At 32.8% G+C, this 27,551-nt stretch overlaps 2 protein-coding genes across 3 annotated transcripts in view; one reads left to right on the top strand and one right to left on the bottom strand.

The window, feature by feature from the left end:
• The window catches only part of LOC132697117 (uncharacterized), an 88,003-nt gene that overhangs the window by 42,044 nt on the left and 18,408 nt on the right, over positions 1-27,551 (top strand). The gene's annotated exons all lie outside the window — the stretch shown is intronic.
• Positions 1-27,551, bottom strand: part of LOC132696688 (CD63 antigen-like) — a 67,385-nt gene that overhangs the window by 30,873 nt on the left and 8,961 nt on the right. The window contains exons 2-3 of one of the 2 annotated variants that reach the window (XM_060661670.1): positions 24,430-24,674; positions 22,160-22,385 (exon numbers count right to left, since the gene is read on the bottom strand). In XM_060661670.1, the coding sequence (XP_060517653.1) occupies positions 22,160-22,371 (212 nt within the window). In that variant the 5' untranslated portion in view covers positions 22,372-22,385; positions 24,430-24,674. The remainder of the gene's footprint in view (positions 1-22,159; positions 22,386-24,429; positions 24,675-27,551) is intronic. The other variant, XM_060661669.1, reaches the window with a different exon arrangement.

Raw genomic sequence — 27,551 nt, 5'->3', positions numbered from 1 at the left:
CTTGATGGCTCGTTCAGTGGTGCTGGTCTCAGCGGCCACTGTGCGAATGCGGCGGCCAGCCAGTGGATCAGGGACCCCCCACAGGGGTGGTCCGGTGAAGACCACGTCCGCGCGGTGCAGGTCCGGACCAACACCTTGCCCACCGTTGGCGGGCTCCATAATACCCGCCTCCCGGCCCCTGCGCGGATGTGCAGGGCCGGATGCCGCCGTGTGGTAACTCTTTCCCATGTCCTCCAGCGGTGTCCGGTGACGCACCACCAGCGCATCAAGCGACACGACCTGGCGGTTAACATCTTCGCAAAGGCGTGTCGCTCCAGGGGCACTTTTTTTTTTTTCACTTAAACAATAATAGGGTATAAAGGATAGATAGTAGCTCCCTTTCTTGCTGCTCCTCTTTGAAGTGTTTTATAGCCGTCTTTAGTTAAACCCACGTCTACCATAAGACCAAGAGTATAGAGGATAGATAGTAGCTCCCTTTCTTGCTGCTCCTCTTTGAAGTGTTTTATAGTCATCTTTAGTTAAACCCAAGTCTATCATAAGACCAAGAGCTTCTTCCAGGGTATAAATTTCCATAGTAGAGGTTGAAAATGAAGCATGGGCCCGTTCTATTTTTTTAAAGTCTTTGTGTTGTTGTTGATATTGCAAAATTTACCACTTTTGCCGTAGTTCGATTACCACTTTTTACTAAGGTAGATTCTACTAAATTGTTACTTTTCATAAATCTTTTTTCAATTTGATGGCTTTGTTTCCATTTTATTAAAAGTTTAGACATAAACAATTTTATCACGTCTACTAGCCACTTCTCTGATTTTTTGGGAAGTTTATCTATCTTAATCTGTCCTTAATATAACTGACTAAATTTTTATTGCACTGCGATGACGATTGTTTATAAAAATTAACACCCTTTGAACTTTTAAATAGTTCTTTGCTGATTACACTGATATTCTTCAAACAGATGCAGATATATTAAAAAGGAATGATTTGGGATAACTAGATTTTGAGAAATAGAGCAATAACACAAACTAAAAAAAAAAAGGTGGTACTAAGCGAAACTTTTTTTAAAATTTTAACTTAAAATGACGTTTTTACAAAATGGTTTAGTTTGGATCGAAAAATGTAGTTCTATCGTTCTAAAGAACCCATTTTGCTTATATATTATTACATAAACCAGCAATAAAATTAATTAATTAGTGTGAAATTTATTCATAAAACAAATTGCCCTTCTGACATTTTTAAAACGTCTTTTGGCAACATCTGAAACTCCGTGACCCAAATATGAGGATCGGCTGGCATTTGTTTGCGTACCCTGCCCGTCATTTGTCTGTGTGTTGACCTATGTCAATAACATCGTTACCCACGATTTGCCTTCCCGAATTCCCCCGTGTCCTTTAATTTTAGTTTCTTAGTAATAATTTAGTACGCATGCCACACCGGATAAACACACATTGTCTTGTAATGTGGAACTATTGGCTCAAAGGTAAACGCATGGTGTCTTGTGAGTTTATAACCGCTATCTGGAAACCTAGCAACATAAGTAAAAACAAACATTCTGCTCGTCAAGGAAGTAAATCGGAAACCATATGTAGGTATTCTATACAAACTTGGGAGTGAAATTCTCGTTCTTTTTACTTAAAAATAAACCCAACAATAAACAAAGAACTGATATTGTTATACCATGACCAGAAATATAGTGCTTTTACAACCGACCCCGTCTGTCTACTCTTTATTACTCCAAAACCGCAGTCCCTTCTAGAACACCCTGTTGAACAGACCCTTGCACATAACCATTCCTAGGAATTTATCTACCCACACTTCTTGAAACGTGTACATAAAAAATTAGTACATTTTTACATAGTATCATTATCATTATTATTATTATTATTATTATTATTATTATTATTATTATTATTATTATAACAATAATAAAGTATCAGTCACTTAAAAAATCGCCACTATCGCTAATGATAAACTCCGCCACTAATCGTTCTCGATAAATATTTTCTACTTGTATTATTCGTTTTTCACCGTGAGACGAGCTTTGTACTGTTATTTTAGCTACCTCTTGCCGAATTACGTGTATGGTATAATATATAGATATAAAAAAGTGACCAATTGCTTTTGAATGGGATTATCCAAGGGGGGTCATTAATATATAATGCAATTCAAAGATTATTACTAAAGTTTCGTAATTTAAATTCAGGTAAAATTGTGGTCCGTAATAGAAAATTATTTTATACCTACCTGTGTTTAATATTCTTTGGTTTAGTATACTACTCAGTTTAAGTTTATTAGTTCATTCTTATTTCGTGTGTTGAATCGTGTGCGAATTATGCAAAATATGTGCGAGTCTAGTGTAGCTCAGGAGATGCTCCAGCCCAAATGTAGAAAACAGAGATTAAGACTAAGGAAGTTATAAACCATGTTTATTTGATTCTCATTGAACGTGGTGCCAGCAAGCAAGCATCTTCAGAAGAAACGGCCACATTGAAGAAAATTCCAACATCAATTGTATGAAAAATTGTGAATAATCACATTTCAGCGAGGAAAAAAAGAAGCGATGCTGACATTTTCTCGAGTGTAGATGAAAGTGATCTAGATATAATACGGCGTAAAATTTACCAGTTATACGAGGAACAAAGCGTGCCTACATTGGGTATCTTAATTAGGAGGCTTGAAAAAGACGAAACCGGTGTTAAATGTGGCAAAACTACCTTATGGAAGTGTATTCGACATATGGGTTTTAGAATTTAAAAAATTGACAAAAGGCAAGTTTTAATGGAATCTTTTAGAATTCGGAAATGGCGACGGGAATATCTAGAAAAAAATTAGGACTTACAGAGAACAGCAAGGCCAATAACTATTTTGCATACTGGCTCTGAAGATGGTTGGATTCTAAATGGACTCTGTCTACGAAAAATATTAAAGATTTTTTTCTGGATTACCATGAAGACACCACCGCTGATTCGTTTGAAAGTTGGTTTAAAAACAAACTGGTTCCAAACATTCCTCCTAATAGCGTCATTGTAATGGACATTGCAAGTTATCACAGTAGACAGTTGACTAAAACCCCTTCCTCATGTGACACAAAAGCAACAATCCAAAACTACATTTATAATAACGGCATTTATTTTCAGGCAGATTATACCAAAAATCAATTAATTGAGGTTCTACAAAGCTTGAAGCTACAAAACGAATACGTCTGAGATAAATATGCAAAAAATCTAGGGCATACAGTTTTGGTTAGTTTTGGCTTACCTTACCTTACCACTTATATTATATATTATTATATTATATATTATATTATATACCACTCTATATTTAATCCCAGTGAACATGTTTGGCATCAACTGAAATCTGCTATTCGTCGTAACAATGTTTTCCCCGTGTTAACTCCAATGTTCTCAAACTTATATAAACTGAAGTTTTTAACATCCCTCCATAAAGTTGGGCAATTCTGTTAAACATATAGAAAAAGCAGAATAATCGTATATCCATATTGCAAATAATATAGAACAAATAATAATTAGAACAGGAGATGATAGCGATAGTGATACTGATATATTATAAGAAAAATTTTAAGTAATTTAAGAAGATAATAAAAATAATTTGCAATTTTATTTTAGATTTAAACATAAATACATACATAAATAAATAAATATTGTTTAGTATCTTTCCTAACAAAACCCCAAATAATTAAATTCTAAGCAAAGTACGGACCTGTTTGGCCATATTTCATTCTTACAGCTTGCCCGGCTCTTTCTTTAATTCGTATCAGTTAGTCACTTTCTTTCTAGAATTTTGGTGCAGTGTTATTTCTTCTTATATGCACTTTCAACTCAGACCAAGTCGTCTCAATCGGGTTAAATATACAATGATACGGGTGTAATGTCAAGATTTCATGTCCGTTTCGAATCGATTTTTTAGTCTTTACTAAAATTTTTAATAATTCCAAAACTTGTTTTTACGTGTTTCGCAGGTCAAAATATAAATCATTTTCGTATAGAAATTCTTTAATTTCTTCTTTATTTGAAGAAATATTTGGAATTTTTATAAGTTGGGCTAAATGATACGAGGCATTATCTAACACAACAGTATTTGGCGATAGTTTTGGCAACAGTTTATTTTCAAACCAGTCCTCAAATATTTCCGCGGTCATGTTTTCATGGTAATCCACACTTGAATCTTTGACGTTTTTGGCAGACAAAAATCAGGCATCTTCCACCTATCCAAAGACAAATGTATCCGTTTTTTTATTTGCTGAGGTAGTTCGTTTTCTAAACTGTCATTAGGTTCGACTACCATCTCCACTTCGTCTTCAAATTCTGCGTTGTTTTCCATGTCTTCTTCTAACAGGGAAACATCTGCTTCATTCCACGGTCTCTATAATTTAAAGTATTAAAAAACAGGAACCTTCAAAAAATGTTTAATTGTAAGATTCTAATAAATATTTATCTGTATTCTTAAAAAAGACAGTTGTTGTTTACAAATCAAAGAAGACACTAAGATACAAGAAGAAGAATGTTGTTAATCGACAGGCACCTGTAAGATAGAGCACAGGGACTTATCCTTTGAACTATCCAGTGAAAACAGCCTCGCAGGGTGAAAGCTCGAAGATCAGGTACATAAATACGTACTTACTGGAAGGATCACAGTCAAATACCTCCGTAATATATACGAACATATTGCAATTTAGATTAAACCCTTGACAACGATACATATCACCTGATGTTAAAATAAACGCTTCTACTTATTCGAACATAGCCCGCAGCTTCAGTGCTTAATCAAATTTAAAACAAATATTCGTTACGGTCCATCTCAGGCAAGACCTACTTAATGCAGAATAAACATCTGTTGGAATGAGTTTTACCACGGTGCTTTGAAAGTCTGCGGTTAAGGTACTACAAAATTCTTAAAACGTCAAAGCAATAAATGCACTATATTTTTGGTGGTATTATACAGGGTTAATAATTTCAGACTCTACAAGATTTATCAAAAATCAAAATTTTTTAACGTTTTAGGGATTTTCTTGAATCGCCAGAATCTCCACATAAAAAAGATCTTTTATTAAATCTAGGAAAAATTGAACTAATATTTCTTTAGTAAAAATTTAAAATCACTAATTTTTCTATTAAATTCAATTCCAAAATTCCTTCCAGAAAAAGAAATTTCCCAATGTTCAATTACTTGAGATTTGGAATAGTTCGGATTTTGGATCATTTGTTCATTATCGCATTTACAAGTCTTTGTAATAAACCCGGTATAGGGGTTGTTTTTTAATTCTAAAATCCTTGTACCTACGTTTTTGAAGTAGGTAAACTCCGAACCAAAATCAACAAATAACAAACATTCAAGATATTTTCGTAACTGTAATGGTGTTTCAAAAAACCAGATTTATTTATTTTCTATTTCTTTTAGGAAATAATACTATTTTCTCATGATTGAACCCATGCCCCAATATTATGTCAAATTGGCATTAACTTAGTTAATAATTAATGCTAACTATGACGACATATGTATTTTGGCACTCTGTTGCAAAAGTTGTTTTTTTTTATATTTAAAATTATTTTCTCTTTTTTGGATGACCAGTCTCCAGCCGAGCGTTTGCACATGTTTTCTGAAACATCCTGCATGTATCCGCGCCACAACGAAACTGATAACGTAGTATCAACACAATCTTTCGGTTTAAGCTGATGGCGCTAATAAATCTCTCGCAATTTAGGGGAAACGTTCGGGGTTACTAACGCAAAACGTTGTATGTACCGATAAAATCACGGTATATCATGGAAGATTAGCTATCAAAAGCTTGAACCCACAAAGTATTCGCCGACCGTTGTGAAATGTTGTACATGTTTGTTAGATTTTTTTGTTACTTTTCTAAGCAATATTAAAGACTTTGTTATTGAAATATCATTGCCGAATTATTTTTATGTTTTAATAGATCAGAATTTTCTTTCATGTCGAAATATTTCGGCGAAAACGCTCAAATCCATAGAAACAATTTACTGTACGTGAAATATAGCTTAAATGATATGCCAATCCCAGCCAATTCTTGTAATAATAGATTGACAGATGAAAAAGTGCTTCACGAAAATGAATTGATGTTGAGCCTATTGGCCGCAGTAAAAATAGAACGCAAACAAATATTTAAATAGCTAAATCGGCATTTTATTGAATTCAGATTTCGTACCCCAAAATACTATTTAACGCAGTTTTTATAAAAGAGATTTATGCGAGTTTCCTATGTATATGGGAATATTTCAGGGTGAAGTTTGTTTTATAAATTTTGGTCAAATTATGTTTGACGAAAAATAAGCAAAATGATATAGTAGAAAATAAATAAATCGGGCCAAGGAAAAAAAGTTGACGAGAATCGAGAAGTGTGGTCGTAGTAAAAATTTAGTCATTCCCTAAGCGACGACGGTCTATTGATCTAAAATTTTTTCAGGTATGCGACATTGCCGCTTCTTCCAAAAAGTTGTCCAAATTAGTTGAAGAAATTACAAGGTGCAAAAAATACTATAGAACTGTTGAAAGTTGATGCTTTTTTCATTACAAATAAGTATAATTTGAACCGCATTACAATAGAGGATGCCGGGAAATTCGAGGTTATGTGATGGACTTTAGCAGAATATAAATGCGAGTCGAGCAATACGAGTCAAATATTTTAGATAATTATTCGAAAATCAACATCAATCAAAGCCACAGCATCCAAACCGTTACACCCCAAAGCAAATAAAATTGAGAATTTTAATAAAACTCGATGTTTCACGAAATTAATAATTCGGGCTGGCATGAAAACCAATTTATTAGCTTCACTATAATACATTTTGGATTATCTTATTAAAATTTCCCAATCGATTGCCCTCGCCGCTTCCTTTAAATTGAGCGGGATGCCATGGTTTTGTTAACAAATGCCTAAGCAGCAACTGGATAAATGCAAGCCAATAATGTTATCCAAAAACGATTGATTAATAGGTTTTTCTTTATTGGGGGGTAAATGTGTATATACACCGGACGAAATAAAAATTTAACAATTTCGGAGGACAAGCAAACCTTTACAGATAGCAAAGAATTTTTCCTTTCTTATTAGATTGATTTTTTCTTCTCCGTACTCTCAAATGCCCAATTAGCCACTGATCAAGCGTGCGCAAAATGTCACTTTAACACCGTCACTTCATCACCTCGGATTAATGGTTACGAATTTGGTGCTATTGGATTTTTTTCGATTTCGACTGAAAATTTTTGAAAAGTAAAAAGGTACGCCACCGCACGGCTTTGGATGGAATCAAATGTTTTCGGAGATATTACCGCACGGCTTGAATTTTGACGTTTGTCAATACTGACGGTCATGTCAGTGAATGTATTCGTCTTCTTTTGCGAAAATGTACCCAAAAACTAACGGTCGTAGAAAAAGTATTGAATGCAACACGTTTGTTAATTTCTTTAAGTCACTAGTTTATTAAACACTCGCTCCGCTGCGCGCCGCTCTTGTCAAATGCCATTTACCGCAGTTATTGCATAATATACTATTCCCATTCAATTTTCGCGTAAAAATTAAAAAACCTTTTTCATGTGTAGCAGAATGACTACATTTTGATATGTTAATATTCAATATTGCTGTTCTGTATATAAAATTCGTTTTTAACTATAGTTTACTACAGTATAGCAAAAACACCATTTCGACAATTGAAATTAAATTCCAGAAAATGGAATCTTGATTCGCTTACTGCAAAGATTTTTTACATTGAAGCATTCGTCATTAAATGTTACAACCACTCATCAACTCCTGAAGATAACACATCGGTCATTCATTGAAGATGATAAGTATATAATATATATAGAAATTTAAAAAAAACGAGGAAAATATTCTAGTTTCTCATGTGAACACTGTTTCATGTAATTTATGGTAGTCTTTTGTTTATTTTGGTGCATTTTTAGTTGTGAGTAGGAATTAGAGTTTTAGAATTAGGATTTAAAAACGCTGACATTCCATTTGAAATTATTTTTAATGAGCTTAGAAAAATATTTAACTTAACTTAACTTAAATGTGGATTTTATAATAATAAAGTTAATATCGAGAAAGGCAAATCCAGTTTTTTTCATGTGTAGCAAAATGACTACATTTTCCAGAAATTGTAAATAAGAACTTTTAGAAACATTTTAAGCTCACTCCCTTTTTATTCGCTCATTTGCTGTCGATGATTATATGAAATTTATTTTGTTAAAAATATATAAGGAGCCCTGTGATATATCGAACGCGTATTAAAAAACCCTCTATCGGAAATTGAACCAACTATAAGTTTTAAAATTTTAATATTAGTTATTATTTTTTTTCTTTTTTTCTTCGTTTGCCCTGTTTGTAATAAGCCAGTAAATTAGTATTTTACTCAGTCCACTGTCAACATATAACGCAACATTTTTTACCGTCACATAAAGGCACATATAAAATTGGAGCAAAATAGGTTGAAAATTGTATTTGAGGGAAAAACTAATTTTTTAACAGTGCCAGCGATATCGCATTTTATTTTAAAACGCTTAAACACGCACGTACATTGCCGCTAACAAACAAAAACACCGAATGTAAATTAATATCAGCCAGCGGCTATGAACATTTCGCTATATTGCAGGACCTGGGTTAGTAATGTCAAGGTTCTATGCTAACGCAAATCATATATTCGTTTATTCGTATATCGAAAATGGCACATATCGAATATTGAAACAGCATTTTAATTATTTAAACAATAATCCAAACAAGGTGAACTCTATGCGTCAATAATTTGGAACGGTGGAATTTTTACTAGTATACTAAATGTGAGCACGTGCATTCAACTGCTAGCTGCTGAATCTGAGCAAACCTTTAAATTTTTTTCAAAAAAATATTTGGTTCGCTTTTGTTTTTAAATGTATCATAACACATTACGGGACAAGTTTAAAAAAAACATTATTTTAGTGACGAGTTTGATTCAGCACAAGGGGAGTGATTGCGTGTTAAATATTCCAACTTTTCTGTTACAATAACTTTTTTGCTAGATTTTAGGAAAACATCAGGAATACATTCACTCATTGGCGTGTGACGTGACCATCAGAATTGACAAACTTCTAAAAACCATCCGTCTATAAAATTTGCCGAAAACATGGCCATACCCATGACATATTAAAGGGATATTTGATTGATCCATAATCGAGTATTTTGGACTAGGGAGTAGAAAAAAAAGCATTTTAGACGTGCTTTAAAGATAGCCACAAAAGTAATCCTTTTTACTCCCTGCGCAAAGTGATATTTTCGCTACGAATGTTATCGGTAGATTTTAACTGCGGATGGCATTTTGTTAGTTCCGTCAGTCACTTCCGATAGCAACGTGACACATTACTGATTCAATGTATTTGTGGTGTTTTGCTAAAATATACGCAAAAGCACCATTAACAAGCAGAAAAAGTATAATACGTAAACTTCTAGTGATTGTCAAATTAGAGCATAATATTCTGATAGCATTTTGTACCAACTTTGGCAATTGTAGGCAATCCAAAATCCATATCATCAGTTGGTATCGTTATGATCACCACAAAAGGAGTAAGTTTTACCCTGATTCAGTGGATCAATGGATTTGTTTTGGCATGCGTGACTGGAAGCAATCTGGAGAACTAAATGTCTGTAGCGTCTTTGGGGTGCGTTACAAAATAATTTAAATTTCAAACCGCGACAGGCATATTATACCTACAGTGGGTAAACAAACAGATCGATAATCTACTCAGGTCTTTAGGAGATTTATACACGAAAACACAACGATAAATATGTTTTCCTTTGATAATATTAAAATAAATCTTGATTATGTGAAAAGACATTATCGATGAAAGGAAAGTGCCATCCAAACAACTCTAAAAAATTTCTTTTATTTTTGTATTGTATAAAAATAGAACTATTTGTTAAGAATAAATAGCAATAAAACTAAGTTTATGATAGTGATAGGTAAAAAGTGTAACATACAGATGCGCAACTTTGAGATATGGACCTACCCAAGGTACCATGTGTTTGACAGGGTTACCAATGAGGAAATTCAAAAGATAGAGAAATTTGTAAAAAAAAACGAATAACTCCTTATTTTGAACAAATTCAAAATATGAACTTCTCCAGCTAATTGTTGAAGGTAAAATAGAGGGCAAACGTGGTGCCGGAAACAGAAATTTGCGAGAATAAACGAATTTTAAAGAACATCGGAGTAGAGCTCCCAAAGGGCAATAGCGGAGTCGGAAGTCAATGTGAATCGGCTCGACAGTCAAATAACTAGAAGAGCTGGTAAACGGGAATCTTAAGACAAGCCGAAAGTTTCGGTTAACCAACACCTGAGGTCTTCAGTCAGCCAAGGTATTAAACCAGATGAACCAGGTTGCTACAAGGCCAATTTTTTTTAAATATTTATTTTTGGCTAAAACAATAAAAATAAAAGGAAATGAAACTCTTTTTTAATCAATATTATTATACAGAATTCTGCATATGCGAAATAACAAACATGTTTGTGTTTTCATTAGGTATCAAACTGTACGCAATTATCCTTAAGAACGTACGTTAAAACAAAAAAATCCTCTTGTCCTGTTGATACTGAATTTAAGACCTATCGTACGAGATTGTTATCGGCGAAGTTCAACACTCCCTCGAGCTAATGGCACTGTCAGCCAAAAACACATTATCGTCTTCGTATTTCAAGTTGTTTACGACTACTACGGATTGATTCCAATTTCAAGGGTAAGGCAAGCGGCTTGGTGTTGGTCGCCTCTAGTATTTATATTTCTTCCAACGAATTTATGTTTAGAAACAGTATTTCATCGTAAAAGTTACAACGTCTAAATAATATGCATTGAAATTGAGTTATTTTAGACTTAGACTGTTTTCATTATTTACTACCATATCGTTTTGGTTGAAATATTTATCGTCATCAAAATGTCATCATTGTAAAACAAAAGCAATATGTATTGTTAGCAAATACTATAAAAATGGGAGCAATTGGCAATAATTAAATGCTAATTGAAGCGAAGTGAACTAACCGATTTAAAGAAAGTCTAAATTTAACAAGATTGCTTTCGAAAAATCGTCAAGGGCAAGTTCGTAGAGCGTAGCGCGAAGCAGCTTTTTATTATAAAAGGAAAGAACTTCGCGATATATATATATATATATATATATATATATATATATATATATATATATATATATATATATATATATATATATATATATATATATATATATATATTAAAATTTGCACAAATTATAGCGTTGTCGAATGATATTTTTTCAAATATCTCAAGCCTTGTATAATTGACGAAACCTAAAACTCTCTCACGACAGGGTTTAAGATACTGTTCAAATAAAATTATCATATCTTTAACGGTTTTTCATTTATCGCCAATAATTTACTCACAAAAACGGAAATTTTATATCATTGCTCGAAGTAGAGGTTATAGCGCTGGATTTTCCACGCGTCCTGGTTCAAAAATTTTTTAAAATAGTAAATGGTTTTCGAGAAAATAAGTTTTTTTTAAACCATGCAGTGCGCCGTAATAATCAGTGACATTATCGCGTCCCCTCCGAAATAACGATTTCAATATGGATTTTTTCAAATATCCCGAGCAGCGTGATAGACGAAACCCGCAAATACAAAAATTGTAGCACTTGATGCGGCCTATGACACTGTTTGAACCAATTAGTCATATTTTTTACGATTTTTGATTTGTTGCTAATATTTTACTCTGTAAAAAAACAATTTTTTTGGGTCTTTTAGATTTTTGCCTATAATTCGAAAACCCTGTATATAATGGAAAAAATGCCAGAAATAAATGTTATTGCGCTGGATCTTCTGCGTCTGCCGGTTGAAGAATTTTGCCAATCGGATGAACGATTATGGAGGAAAACATATTTTTCTGGAACCTAAAATGACCAAAAAAAATTCTAATATATATAAAAAATACTTGGTAATATTTGATTGCGCCCAATTTCTACAGTTTAAATGTGGACACGGACTCTTACCTCTCTGCTAAATTTGAAGTTGATATCTGCAAATTTAGGACACCTAACACATTTCTCATTTAGCACCAAATATCGGGAACACCCTGTACAATAGGTGAAAACTTTACATACAAAAGTTTTTGCTATCTATGGGGGCTATATATAAGAAAGTAATATAAGCAATAAGCAATATAAAAAAAACTGAAATATAAATCATATTCTTTCAGTTATAACCAATTTTCAATAATAGGGGGACCCATCTTTCAGTTTTTATGAATTTGCAGCACACCCTGTATATTTTTGAAAAATTGTCGCGAATAAAGGTTTAGTAAGCCGTATCTTCTGCTTCTTCTGGTTCAAGAATTTTTTTGGTCTCGTAAACAATTTTTTGTAGACCCTTGCACTCGCGATTTTTTATTTTTTTAGAACATTTTCCGACCCTCCCCATTTTCAATAGATTCCGTCACGGACACTTCGTGTTTCATAACAAGGTCCCAAAAACAGTCGAAAATTGCGAAAAAAAGATGGATACCGGCGTCGGATCAGGGTCATTTCTTATAACCCTGTGTGCCTCCTGGAGGGTTAAAAAGGAGGAAAATTTGAATTTTGTGGCTCCAACGGTTCGAAAGTTATTCAGGAAAAACCAAAAGACGAGAACGGAGAACGGACAGACAAAAAAAAAATTTTTTTTTCGACGGTGATCATTTCTGTACCAACGGCGATCCTGTAGGACTTACCGTTACCGAGATATAAAATTTTTATTCGAGCGCAGATCCTTTCGAAAATTCGATTTCATCGATTTTCGAAAGTAACAAGAACACTTTACCTCGGGTGTAGGATTATTACTCCCATTGAAACAGAATTTTGAGTTCTTTCTTCTATAACTACCATTATCTGAAAGTCAAGTTAATAAAAACCAAAAGAAAACGGCGACCTCCGTTCTTAAAATATATTTGCCCCGCCGAAATCATTGGTATTCCGCAGCCTTACTAAATTATTAAGAAAATTGCGAACGGTTTGAACTTTTTGTCCTTTGCCACAGACTGTGAGATTATTGATCGCTGCGTTCGTCGCTCGTTCGTGGGTATTAATAAGCGTGTTTATCCTCCGTAAACCGATCCGCCACTAACCTATTTAATTTTTCATGGCATCTTTCATTCAACGTTTCCATTTGATTTAAACCAATTACGATCGAAACTCAAAGTTCTTGTTTTTATAATTTACTGGTCGACCATTAACTTAAAAAAAAAACTCGAAGGCTAATCCTGCGGTGTGCAAAAATACAAATTGGTTTCTACTTTCACTCTGACGGTCACCCGCAACTTAGTTTATTTGATGCTAAACAAATGTGAGCGTCGTCCATTTTGGTGCCGAAAATGATTTGTTAGACCTTTTGGTGTCCCTAGTCCCCAGAACTTAAAACACTAAAGCACATATTTAGAATATATTGTGTTGAACTTTTGGAACATCCACACGAAGATTCAAGAGAAAGTGCCTTGCGATCTCGATTCATTAGTGCTAAAAATTGGAGATGTAGGTTGGATTGAGACAGAAGAGACTCTCTTGGCCTTGGAGAGTGTGTGTGGAGTTTTAGGAACCAAAAAATGACGTGTAGTTCTCAAGTTGACAACCAAAAATCGAATTTTCATTCGCTTACTGCAAAGATTGTTTACATTGAAGCATTCTGCATCAAATGTCACAACCACTCACCAACTCATGAAGATAACACGCCGGTCATTCATTGAAGCTAATATGTATATAATATATATATATATATATATATATATATATATATATATATATATATATATATATATATATATATATATATATATATATATATATATATATATATATATATATATATATATATATATATATAGAAATTTAAAAAAAAACGAAAAATATTCTAGTTACTTATGCAAACACTGTTTCATAGTTTATACTGGTGTTGTATTGATTTTGGTAAATTTTTAGTTGTGAGTAGAAATTAGAGTTTTAGAATTAGGATTTAAAAACACTGACATTCCAGTTAAAATTATTTTTAATGAGCTTAGAAACATATTTAATTTATTTAAGTTAATACCGAGAAAGCCAAATCCAGCTTGATTAGTTTTAGTTCCGCTTTTCTTGTTAAATTATTGATTTTCTTTACTATTTTATATATTATATATATTAAGTTTGATCTACCGGCAAAGTCCAACTCACTTTGGTTAGTTTTGTTTTGTTCTAATTGTTGTTAAATCACTCGGCAGAGTAATAAAACTAAGAAATAAATAAATAAAAATAAAAAAACTTGTTTGAATGTGACAATTTCTATTGACAACTTTTTAATGTTGCTGATAAAAAAAGTACAGAATTCAACATCGAAATAACGGCTGCTATTTTACCCTTCCATTAAAATTCTTACAATATAAAACTCCTCCTTTCTTATTTTCAAAAGTTCTTCTCAAACTTAACTTAAACAGTTTCAGTTATGCTCTGAAGAAGGCAACACAGAGGAACAATGGAGGAATCCAGAAAATTTGTAAATAGTAAATAGGAAATAAATTAATCAAGAAAAAATTTGTATTAGTTAAATAGATGAAAATAATTCTTAATTAATAAAAATATTTTACTGTTTAGTTTAAGATGAAACTTAAAAAAAATTATAAGAAAACCAAATTTTAAGAAAATTCCGGTACTGCGAGGCAATTATTATACCCCTTGTCTCTCTCTGAAGCTTATTTTCAGTCGCTCAGATGAAGCCACCAGTCTGTTTGGCGAAACGTAGGCAACACAAAGTCAATTTTTTTAAAAAAATTAATACCGACACTGTTTAATAAATGCTATTATTATAATTACTAAGCAACCATAAATCTGGTGTCTGGGGATTTTCACATTTTTCTCGGTTAGAATGTCTTGCATAATAAAATTAAACTAAATCGCACCTACAAATGCACTTTACAAAGGAAAACAAAAATCAATTGGCTAAACTACTTCGGTGCATGAACTTACCCATTTAATTTGTTCTTTGGAACTCGAATTAGTTTAAAAATAATATAAAAGGTTGTCTAGTCTCAACCCACAAACATTTTTTGTTATGAATTATTCCTTCCCTCGTAATTCCAAATATGAATGAACCATCGTGTTTCGCTTGATACTTTATACCGTTGTCGAGAGAGACTTTACTAATTCCTATCACGTGCGACGTTCACAGCTGATGGCTTTCCCCGTTCCGTTTGCTCGCACAGCATATAAACCGATTTTCTTGTAATAGGCGGGCCTGAAAAGAACACCCCTCTACGCCGACGTAATAAAATGAATATTTTGAAATATTTTAGGCCAACGTTAACTCATTTTAAAATGGTATTTACGATTTTCAGGCGTAGTCCAGTTTGAAACGATTAAAATAGACCAAAAAAAATGGTAAATAATGCAGGCGCAGAGATGAAAGTGGAGCTGTTAAAAACGTATTCGCAATAAAAGCCCCGATTTGCAGAACTTTTTAAAATAAACAATCGCTTTGAATACCGGTTTAAAATGTTGCCGGAATTGGGGTAGAATAACTGAAAATCGATGTGCAAGTGCTTTATGAACATTTTCTGGGAAATACTGCCGGATATACGTCCATTGGGTGTCAGTCAATGACATTATATCAATCTAAAAAGGATCCTACAAAAGCAATGGTTTAACCAGTTTCCTTACTACTCTTTTTGTAGTGTTTCTTACCTGAAACCAAAGGTTATAATTAAGGAAACTATTTATTCCAGATACTAAATAGTACAAAACCATTGTTTTATTTTAGATCTATGCTGGGTGTTATAGAATGTTGCAAAGAAAATTAATTAAATGAACTAGGCCATGCTTGCCAAGCGTCCAGTTTGCAGAAATTCGGCTATTTAAATTCAGATGACCAACAACCATTGGATCCCAATCTTACTCTGGTAAACGACCTTTAATAACGGGTGCTCCCTGGTCTAACTTGACTGACTTGCGTCATTTCTGCATAGTGGACTTGTCTTTAAACTCCAGACTCTCTAGTTCTTATTTTAGCAAAGACAAGTGTACGCCACTAGTGTTTGCAAAAATTCTACTTACGTTTTATGAATAAAAATTACTTTATTAATTAATATACCAATTTATTATTATCAAAAAAATAGTAATCTAGATGGCAACAAAGTTTCGATCATGTTAAAATAAAATATGATCATATTTAAATGAGCTAGTTTCATATGCATTTTTAGGTGTAGAGTCTGACCTGATTTTTCTTTACAATAACTTGTAACTAGTTCTCTTAAAAGGCATCTTCGAAATGTCAAACTCACCTACTTACACGTACCCAATTAAAATTACAAATCTGATAGATCAGAATGTTTTCCTACTTTCGCCTGTGAAATGCCTAATTACACACCGGTTTAGCCTGCGGGAAGCGTCACTTTACCATGTCAGTTTCGTTTGTGACATTTATAATTTAAGTTTCCCACAGAAATTTTACATACCGTTCACATGAACTTAAGTGTCTCTTACAGATTTATATTAATACCTTGCCAAGACCAATTGTACAATTTTCGAATATCCATGTCTCATCAGTACACACAAAACAAAATTGAAGGTTAGGACCAATTACAGTTTTTTCTTTAAATAAACTACTTAATGATCAATTGTAAAAGTTAAATAAACAACATAACGTTTTAAAATTGTGTTTATTCCGTTATTTATATGACATCCAATAATACAGCCCGCTCTGTCTAACGTACACAGCTAAAAAGAGACAATAATAGCAGAACCGATCGGAATGATACACAAGTTTTAAAATATCTCTAAAAACATCGCAATGCATATATATATATATATATATATATATATATATATATATATATATATATATATATATATATATATATATATATATATATATATATATATATATATATATATATATATATATATATATATATATATATATATATATATATATATATATATATATATATATGATGACACTATATTCCGGGATATCATCCGTTCGCTCGTTGAACTCCGACTGGAATCCTGCATCCGACTGGAATCTCACTTGGCATCTTCAATGCTCGCGCTCCGAAAACACTTCGTTCGAAGTTAATTTTTCGAACTTAATTTTTCAAAGAAACTTCCACAGGCTACTGTAATACTTTTTAACAAATTTTCTGGATTCTTCCTGCGTTGATTGTTGAATCGAGCTGGCTAACATTTCGAATCATCTGTCCTTCTTCAGGTCCAGTTTCAGCGAAACTCTGAAGAAATCAACATGATGGTTGGCAAAAGGTCAGCGAGTTTGATTTATAAACAATCAATGCAGTAGGAATCCCGAAGATTATTAAGACAAAAATTTAGCATTTGCATTGAAAAAGAAGTATCGGATATGTAAATAAAAAACTAAATAATCCCGAACCACGTTCTTTGCTAAATTTTTTACTGCTCTTAAATATTTCGGAAAAATGCACTTAAATAAAAACCTCCGTTGGATGTTGAAAATAGCAAAAACAAAACGATGTTTGGAACTATAAAAAATAAAAGAGAACTAAACATAAAAAAAAGTAAAAAATAATACATTTTTCATTTAAACACTGATATGACGTGTCGAATTAAATCTGCAACATTTTTTTTGTTCGCATAAAATTATTTTATATAAATTCACACAAACGTTTTAACCAAGTGGGCTCTTATTTCTAGAGGGTTTTATAAGCGCCAGTACTTAAAACATTTTGCGCAAACAATTTTTCCCCCCATTTTAGTCATTTTAGTGGAAGCGAAAAGGGATTCGGTCAAAAAGTTATATAAAAAGGCTCCCTTAATTTCGTGTCCGATTTAGAAACCCCCATAATGCATTATCTAGCTGCCTTCATACAGACAATTTGAACTGTTTAATATTTACAGTGTTTGGTCTTGGACATGTCAAATTTTCCGTATCCCTGAAACACGACGAAGTTTAGCTTGATATATTGATCGAATATTCCGAATGATTAATAACAGTTTCTGAACCTAACTCAGCAGTTACGTTTTCGTGAAAATGACGTAGCAGTTTCACTTATACCAGTTCGTTTTGCAAATTAGGTTTATGAAATTCTTCTACGAATATTATTTAAAATTTTACATTTGAGTATATAAACATAAAGCATTAAATCAAGTAGACGTTCCTTTGCGGTACATTGGACAACTATTATTACATGTTTTCCGATGATGGTAAGCAGGCTATTGAAGACCACTTCTGTTTTTATTAATAAGAGATAATAGTTTTTATCAGTTGGTAGCTGGAAGCTTGAGCAAAATTTGGGGCATACCTTTAATTCGTTGATTTTGACTACAAAATTTCAAAAATCAACTCAAACAGTTTCGTGTCATTTTTCAAATATGAGAATGGTGTTCGTGCTAGCTATGCTATTTTGTATAGAAGACATCAGATTTTTGCAGATTATTAAAGAAGTTGAACGACAATTGGAAATCCCGTTTCCGATTTATTTCTAGTTAAAAGAACTTCGACCTTCTGTTGTCTTTATTTTTCATTCATTCGATTCTTCATTTTTATTCAGAAGGCTATTCGCGCATATGTACTATTTTAAGATGATCATCCGTGATCGAGTTGTGTGCAGTCGCCCATGAAGTTCTCCACTAGTTTTGGTCACAAAGACATCTAAAAACGGCAGATAGAAGTTTCTGTCTCCTTAATAAAAGTTATAGAGTCAGTAAGTGAATAAAAGGAGAGCAACTACCTATGGGTTCCATTCTGGATTATGAAAGTGCCGTTAACATTTTTTCCATAATCTGGAGGAATGCCACCATAAGCACCAGGACACCTTGAGCAATCACTTTAGTTTACTTAATTATTGATTAAAATTTACCACTGAGAGAGAAAAAAACTTAAATTTTAGAAGTCCCAGTGAGTACTCGTTCTGTCTGTTTGAAAATTGTCGGAAACCGAAGGCGAAAAATTGAAAAATCGAGTAAGTGAATTTTGCTACATCTAGTTCAGAAAGAGGTTTTTCCTGTTAAGAGACTCCAGTTACGGCCACCCTGTGCATCGACAACTAACACATACGGGACAATATGCAAGTTATCAGTCTAACCATTTTGAAGCACCCCAATTTGTAACGGTTCAAACATTATTGCAAACTATACAAGAGTGAAATTTATGATCATATTATTACACATTAACCAACCTCGTAGCTTCAATGATAAAGAAGTTAGTAATAGCGCAGTGTTTTGTTTACCTATAGGTTATAGACCACGCAGTATATACAAATTGGCTATTCTCGAATTTCCAATGAAAACCTAGCGTATAAGACGAAACTATTTCATTTTACGTTTCAAAATTCGTCTCTTTCAGTGTTTTCGCTGAACCGTGAAACTCGTATAAATCAGTGATCGTGTTTTTGTTTGATGCATTTCCAGAAACGGAATATAGAAACGCGATATTTCCAGAAAATTGATCCCCTACCGTGTCAACCTTTCCGTTAAAATAAGCGACGGCCCGTACCGAATTTATCGTATCGTTTAAAAGCGATTCGCGAAAAATGCGACGGCCATTTTTCCGGAATCTGGCTGGTTAAAGTGCAATTAAGGTGACAAATTAACGTCCCGTAATAAACGAGAAATACTGCCTTTATGGAATTCGCCGAACTTAAACCTTTCGGGGCAACCGGGTGGCACTAAGGACTCGGACGCAGAATATAATGGGTATTCCGTGCACAGTTAACATTTTAATTTGCTGTCCTGCAGATGCAGAGTTGATCCGCCAAGATGAACTGAGAACGCTTGACCATTTTTTGGATACGGTTGATAGCTAAATGGGTTGGATTTTAAAAATACTTTCTATATACATGATGAACTTAACAATTCCATAGGGCAAAAATGTATTAGGATAATGTTCCGCAACTACACTTGAAATTGAAAAATGGATAAGAGATAACAGTTATTCTAATAATGCTCTGTAATCAATTTGTTTAAATCATATTTTGTATGTCACAATTGTGACATAGAAAAATCACTACATTATTCAAATATCTATACTTAAACTATACAACATACATCCTCTCGATTTCTGCTGAGTTTTGACTGAATGTAGCTGACGTTTCACCAAACATGCGTCTGTCTACATTTAAATTTTAATAATAATCGATGACATTTTCAAACAAATTTAATGTAAGAACTTCTTTAAAATTCAATAGTGGATTGGATTATTTTACCTCATAACCTTTAGTATAAGATGTGTCAACGCAGCCAACCTCCAACCTATTACATTACTGTCCGTTAAAAACTAAATGTCATAAAAAATATGGTTCAAAGCCAAACGACAACTAACGAAGCCCGTTACTTAGCAGTAAGTTTACTACAAAAGAAAACATCACCGTATCTTAAGATATTTTCACATTAATTCTCAACCTTTCATCAATTTTCTTTCTAATATTAGACCTACAATAGAAAACATCACCATATTTTCACATTTATACCCAACCTTTCATTAATTTCGTTCATTTTCAGAAAATTCTCGCTTCCCGTTTTCTTCATAGATAGCGTCTATAATACAAGTACTTATGATTGAAAATTGATCCCCCAAACGATTTTTTCAAATTTTCATTTTAACAACATTTTTTTTATAATTAAAATTTTAAGCACTTTTAATTAAAAAATGGATTAAAGATCACCCGTAAGAGATAAATTTATGAAATTTTGAGCATCCATGGTCAAATGTCTTTACTTTAAAAATATATTAACGACTTAATATTATGTGTTTATTTTCGTATTATTAACTAACTTTTAAGTTAACAAATGAAAATTTCTTGGTAAAAAAAATCATGTTTTTTTCTTGGTAATTTAGTAAATTATTATTTTTAAATTTACTAGTCAACACTCCTTGTTTAGTAAACAAAAGAAAAACCGCTCCGTTAGGATTTTCATTTGTTTTTCGCGTATCCTAGTAAATAACAAAATCATTTTAGAAATCATTCCTGTCTATTCGTGACATAAGCATGAAATAATTATTAAAAATAATTATCAAAAATAAAATAGAAAATGATGTGTTGTTGAGTTGTTTTTTTAGTTAATATTTTAGTATTATAATTTTTAATTGTAATAATATTTTCTGTGATTTAAAATGCGCCGAATGAATTATGAAATTATGTGATTAAAAAATTAGTTTTAATTATTATTTAAATATTAATTTGCCAATTTAGTTAATCATAAAAATGATTTTGGTGTTGATACTGATTGGACTTTTTTCGCTACATCTCATGGCAAAGGAGCGTGTTTCAGAAAATGAAAAAGTATTTATTTAAAAAACAATCATAAGTTTTCTTTAAAAAAATAAAAATAAATGACGACAAATTTACAATTTAATTATTTAAGCTTGTTTGTTCTATTCAGTATGTTATGATTGTTAATATTATTTAAAAAAAATATATTAATAATAATTTTAATAAAATAACATAAATATTAATAAAATTTGTTTTATAATAATATTTGGTATTATTATTTTAAATTATCACTGATAAAACCTTCAATGCAGTTCGAGACGCTCGGCAGAGCGGCGCTTCCACAGCAATCGGCCCCCGGCGCGCTATCATAAATAAATTCATTTTGTCTAAACTAAGGACGAGCAGGGAATTTTCTTCCCAAAATCTTAAACTTAAATGCGTAAAGCATGTGACCGATAAAAAACATGTTTTTTTGCCAGAAAATCAGTGAAATTTTCATTTGTTAACTTAAAAGTTAGTTAATAATATGAAAATAAACAAATAATTTTAAATCGTTAATATATTCTTAAAGTATAGATATTTGACCATGGATGCTGAAAACTTCATAAATTAATCTCTTACGGCTGATTTTTAATTCATTTTTTAATTAAAAGTGCTTAAAATTTTCATTATAAAAAAAATGTTGTTAAAATCAAAATTGTAAAAAATCGTTTGAGGGATCAATTTTCCAAAAAAAAGTATAGATTAATTTTTTATGATGAAGTGGTAAATGGGGGGTCCACTTGACGTGATCAAAAATCAAGTAATTTTCTCATTGTTTTTTTTTTACCCAAGCAGATCAATTCAAAAAAAAATGTATTTTAAATTTACGCGTACTGAACTTACGTCAAAATTCTGAGATTATTTGTTTCGAAACGGATCGCAGTCAAAATAAAATAAACTGACAAACCTTCGGAAGTCAAAGATGACAGTCTTGGCGGCGGCGCCACTAAAAGCCAAAGCCCCAGCTAGGAGGGCCGTGTTGCAGGTGTAAATCCAAAGGCGGTAGTAGCGCATGGCCCTACCGCCCAGTCCGTAGGAGCCTGCTGCGGCTCCACTACCACCAGCTCTTCTAAGCGGCATTCGCCTACGCAGCCCCCCCTCAGTCGATCCGTCGCCCATTGCCCCCCATTCACCTGTAACACAGCTTTTTGTGAATTGGTTTGTCAAAATCCTCCCAATTTTTCGAATAATTTCAAAGTGTCTCTCCGATTTCAAAAATAAGAAAATTGGAGTTTTATCTATTGAGGTAGATGCTCGGTGTGGAAGAATCGACGGTATAGAATTGTGATGTATGGTAGTCTGACATACAGATACTGTGAACATAAATACGAGGGCAGCGCCAAAATTTCCCATCCTGAATATGAAAGAAACAAAGTAGAGTAACAATTTTTTATTATTTTTCAACATAATCCCCTTAACTTCAATAAACTTCTTACATCTCTATATTAACAACTCAATCCCTTTAAAAATATATTCTTTTGGTTTGTCTGCAAAATGAGCTAAAACGACCTCTTTTAACTCAACTTCGTCGTTAAAACCGCCGTTCACGTAAGTCCTTTTGCAAATATCCAAACAAATAATTGTCGCTGGGGGCCATATCTGGACTATAGGGAGGATGATCAATCTGTGGGAACCTTCATTCTAAAATGGCAGCTTGTGAAATACCAGCAGTATGGACAGGTGCATTATCGTGCAAAAGACGCCTCTGGTCAGTTTTCCTCGACGTTTTACACGTATGCAATCTCGCAATTTATGTAATAATTTTGCGTAATATTTACCATTGACAGTGGTATTAGTTTCTTTAAAATCTATCAAAAGAATTCCTTCAAAATCCCAAAAGATCGTGGCCATCACCTTTTTTGTTGATTGGCAGACTCTGAACTTTCTTGGAGGTGCTTCACCCTTACGACGCCACTCCATTGATTCTTTTTTCGATAGAGGGTCATAATAGAGAACCATAGTTTCATCTCCCGTCACAATAGTTCCAAAAAAGACCGCGCACACTCGACACGGCGTTGTTTTTGAATAGCCGAAAGGTTTTTAGGAACCCATCTTGCACGTCTTATTTAAAATGCTGTCAATAAAAAACTATTTGACGCAAGACATCATTTTTTTTTCGCAGTCTATTAAGATATATATTTAACAGAAGACAAAGTTTAATCGTTATACTGGAGCTGCATCTATGTCAGACCGGAAAATTTTGACGCTAACCTCGTATGTCATTTTCTTATGGGTCAACCAGTTGTAATCACAAACGTTGTGAAGAAAATATTGGTTATATAAGCCATGCTTATCGCATTATAATGAATCTTTAGAATGAAATGTTTAGCCCTTGTTAAATGCTATAGTGAATTTTGTCCTACTTTCCTAGCTTCAAGAGGATGTACTAGGATTAAAAAGGCGAAATATTTTTGAAAACTAACGAAATTATACAGTGTATTACGATGAATTTGTAAATGTATTTGGGTCCCGAGTGTAAACGGAGCAGTTTGGTTCTTGCTTCTTTAGATTCTTAAATATGTTTGACTGTATATGTTGGATTGTGCCTCTGCTTCCTACTCAAAAAATATATTTTAGCATATTTTGGAATATTTCTGCCCATAGATGTCGCCATATCTAGGGGCCTTTTACAATTAATTAATTTTTGAAATAAAAAAATTAAATAAGATAAATAGAATAGAAAGAAATACAAAAACAAATAAACAAAGAAATTAACTGAAGCCAAAAGATCTTTGAACTTCTATCATAAACTAATGGACAAATACGTGAAAGAAAAACGATATTTGTGAAAAAATTGTTCAAAAATAAAAAATAATATGAAATTTCCAAGTTCAAAAATACTGGCCCTTACTATATTTTGAGAAGACAACACAAATATAGTCAAACTTGTCAAAAGTGTGTCTTAAAAATGCACAAAAGCGAATGTTTGCGCCCTCAGCTCCAAACTCACAGTATATCATAACATCAAAAACTGCATCATACCAAATTTAAAGAAAGCAATTTTCCGAGCTACTTTTGTAGACTAAATAAATAATGAAATAATGTTAACCTAAAATGCGGGTTTGATGCAAACACAGTTTCGCAGATTAGAAGTCAACAACATTTTTACAACATTCAAACATTCAAAGCACTTAGTTTAATTTCACCGTTAAGATGTAAACTTAAAATAAAATTTACCGGAAGTACTAAATCGGCGCTGCCACGCGTGTCGTGTAGCACGCAGCTATTAAATCCCTTTATATTATTTGCTCCTGTTTTTACTACATAGTTTTCATTTCGTGGCTAGCAATATCGCAATGTCTCACGCCAACGCCCGCAGTTGACAAACGGAGCGTTTTTTATTTCAGGCAGATAACGGCAAAGTCGTTATTGATTTCGTATTTCATACAGGACAATTTTCTTGAGTGTTGTATTGAAGAATCCTATAAATTCAAAATATGTATTTGGAATATAGAAAATGTACATGGTAATTTACTTATTAAAATTTCATTTCAAATTTAATAGGCCAGGCCGCAATATCTATGAAGTTTAAAACTTACAACCCGTTTCCTATTGTAAAATTGCTGCATCAACAAAAATTGTGAACTATTCTCTGATCAAACTAACCAAAACCTAAAATTCAGGTACACCCATAATACGACCGTTCGTATTATTCCCTGTGGCTGCGGTTTTGCAGGAGTTTTTTAACAGATGACATAAAAAAGATTTTTTTCGTCTTTCGCGCACATTTTATACTAATGGGGATCGTTTTTTTTTTCTTAAACAGTTTAATACTGATGTAATAAGAGATTGTAAATGACGATTTATGAATTGTAAATTATGATTATTTATGTATGGTCTGTTCATAGATGTAAGAAAATGACCAATTGCTTTTCAATGGGATTATCCAAGGGTGGTCATTAACATACAATGCAACAAGATTATTACCTAAAGTTTCGGAATTTAAATTCAGGTAAAATTGTGGTCCGTAATAGAAAATAATTTTAGACCTACCTGTGTTTAATATTCATTGGTTTGGTATACTACTTAGTTTAAGTTTAATACAGCGTGTGTTGAATCATGTGTGAATTATGCAAAATATGTGCGAGTCTAGTGTATTCTATTGAGACTAAGGAAGTTATAAACAATGTTTATTTGACTCTCATTGAACGTGGTGCCAGCAAGCAAGCATCTTTAGAAGAAACGGTCACATTGACGAAAATTCCAACATCAACTGTATGGAAAATTGTGAATAATCCCATTTCAGCGAGGAAAAAAAGAAGAAATGCTGACATTTTCTCGAGTGTAGATGAAAGTGATCAAGATACAATACGGCGTAAAATTTACCAGTTATACGAGGAACAAAGCGTGCCTACATTAGATATCTTAATTAGGAGGCTTGAAAAAGATGAAATCGGTGTCAAATGTGGCAGAATTACCTTATGGAAGTGTATTCAACACATGGATTTTAGATTTAAAAAAATTGACAAAAGGCAAGTTTTAATGGAATCTTTTAGAATTCAGAACTGGCGACTGGAATATCTAGAAAAAATTAGGATTTACAGAGAACAACAAAGACCAATTATTTACTTGGATGAAACCTGGTTCGGCACTTATGATACCCCAGAAAAGGGTTGAGTTGACTCAAATCATAAGTGTAAAACAAACGCGCAATCAAAAAGAGGTAAAAGGATAACTATTTTGCATGCTGGCTCTAAAGATGGTTGGATTCCAAATGGACTTTCTCTTTCTGCCAAAAATATTAAAGATTTATTTGAAAGTTGGTTTAATAACAAACTAGTTCCAAATATTCCTCCTAAGAGCGCAATTGTAATGGACAATGCAAATTATCACAGTAGACAGTTGACTTAAACCCCTTCCTCATGTGACACAAAAGCAATAATCCCAAACTACATGTATAATAACGACATTTCTTTTCACGAAGATTATACCAAAAAGCAATTAATTGAGGTTCTACAAAACTTGAACCTAAAAAAGGAATACGTCTGTGATAATTAAGCAAAAAATCTAGGGCATGCAGTTTTAAGGCTTCCACCTTACCACTGTATATTTAATCCCATTGAACAAGTTTGGCACCAACTGAAATCTGCCATTCGTCGTAACAATATTTTTGCCCGTGTTAACTCCAATGTCCTCAAACTTATAGAAACCGAAGTTTTTAACATCCCTCCACAAAGTTGGGCAAATTCTGTTAAACATATAGAAAAAGCAGAACAATCGTATATCCATATTGCAAATAATATAGAACAAATAATTAGAACAGGCGATGATAGCGATAATAATGCTGATATATTAAGTGAATAATTTTAAGTAATTTATGTAGGTAATAAAATTAATTTGTAATTTTATTTTAGATTTAAACATAAATACATACATTAATAAATAAATATTGTCTAGCATCTTTCCTAACAAACAAAGTACGGACCTGTTCGGCCATATTTCATTCTTACAGCTTGCTCGGGTCTTTCCTTAATTCGTATCAGTTAGTCACTTTCTTATATCTATGAACAGACTTTACCTGTTTTTTGAGGCTCAATCTTTGGTTAGTGGGTTTGTGAAATCAATTTAATATTACGTTATGTGCCAAAAACTGACCTTTTTATTGCGATAAATAGTGTTACTGTTATTTGCTATAGTGGCATAGTGACCTATGCAGCCGATCGAGGAAATAATATGAAAAATAACTTTTCATTTACAAAATGTTCGTATTCTATTATTCGGCGATCGGCAACCAAATAAACTGCGAATGCAATCCATATTCGTGTATTCGGAGAAAGGCTATCATTCTACATAGATGCATTATTCAAAAATTGGCGTAACGAGAGTTGCAAAGTGTTTTGCATACGACTAAACTAGCAATATGCTATCGATCGAGAAACCGGAAAAACCCCGTGTTTGCGGAACTCGAACGTAAAATCTTTTTGAAAGCTTCTTTAAAAGTAAACCCAAAATCTACTTATAAAATTCTTTATGCACCAGCCGGAAAATGGACCTTATAACATAGATGCCACTGTATGACGATAAAAATAAGCTGGCTAACAATGAACCATGAATGGATTTCCAATCACCGCATTCCGTATCTGCTAAATATTTAATGCCACAAAACAATCGATAATTTGTTTGCTAAGATTACAAACCGCAATTGGTTTAAATATCTCTTAATTTAAAGCTAATCGCAACTAAATATACAATAATAATAACAAAAATTGTCATTTAGTTACTCAATTCTTAATTCGTTTGCTTTGAGCAGTTTTGTGTCTAGGAATATTTATTTTTCGAGAGGTGCAAACAAATATAAT

The sequence above is a fragment of the Cylas formicarius genome, unplaced genomic scaffold, assembly GCF_029955315.1.
Source record: "Cylas formicarius isolate icCylForm1 unplaced genomic scaffold, icCylForm1.1 PGA_scaffold_1__22_contigs__length_36826433, whole genome shotgun sequence".
Taxonomy (NCBI): domain Eukaryota; kingdom Metazoa; phylum Arthropoda; class Insecta; order Coleoptera; family Brentidae; genus Cylas; species Cylas formicarius.
Note: the sequence above shows the minus strand (reverse complement) of the source record. Positions and strands in the feature narration are given on the sequence as shown.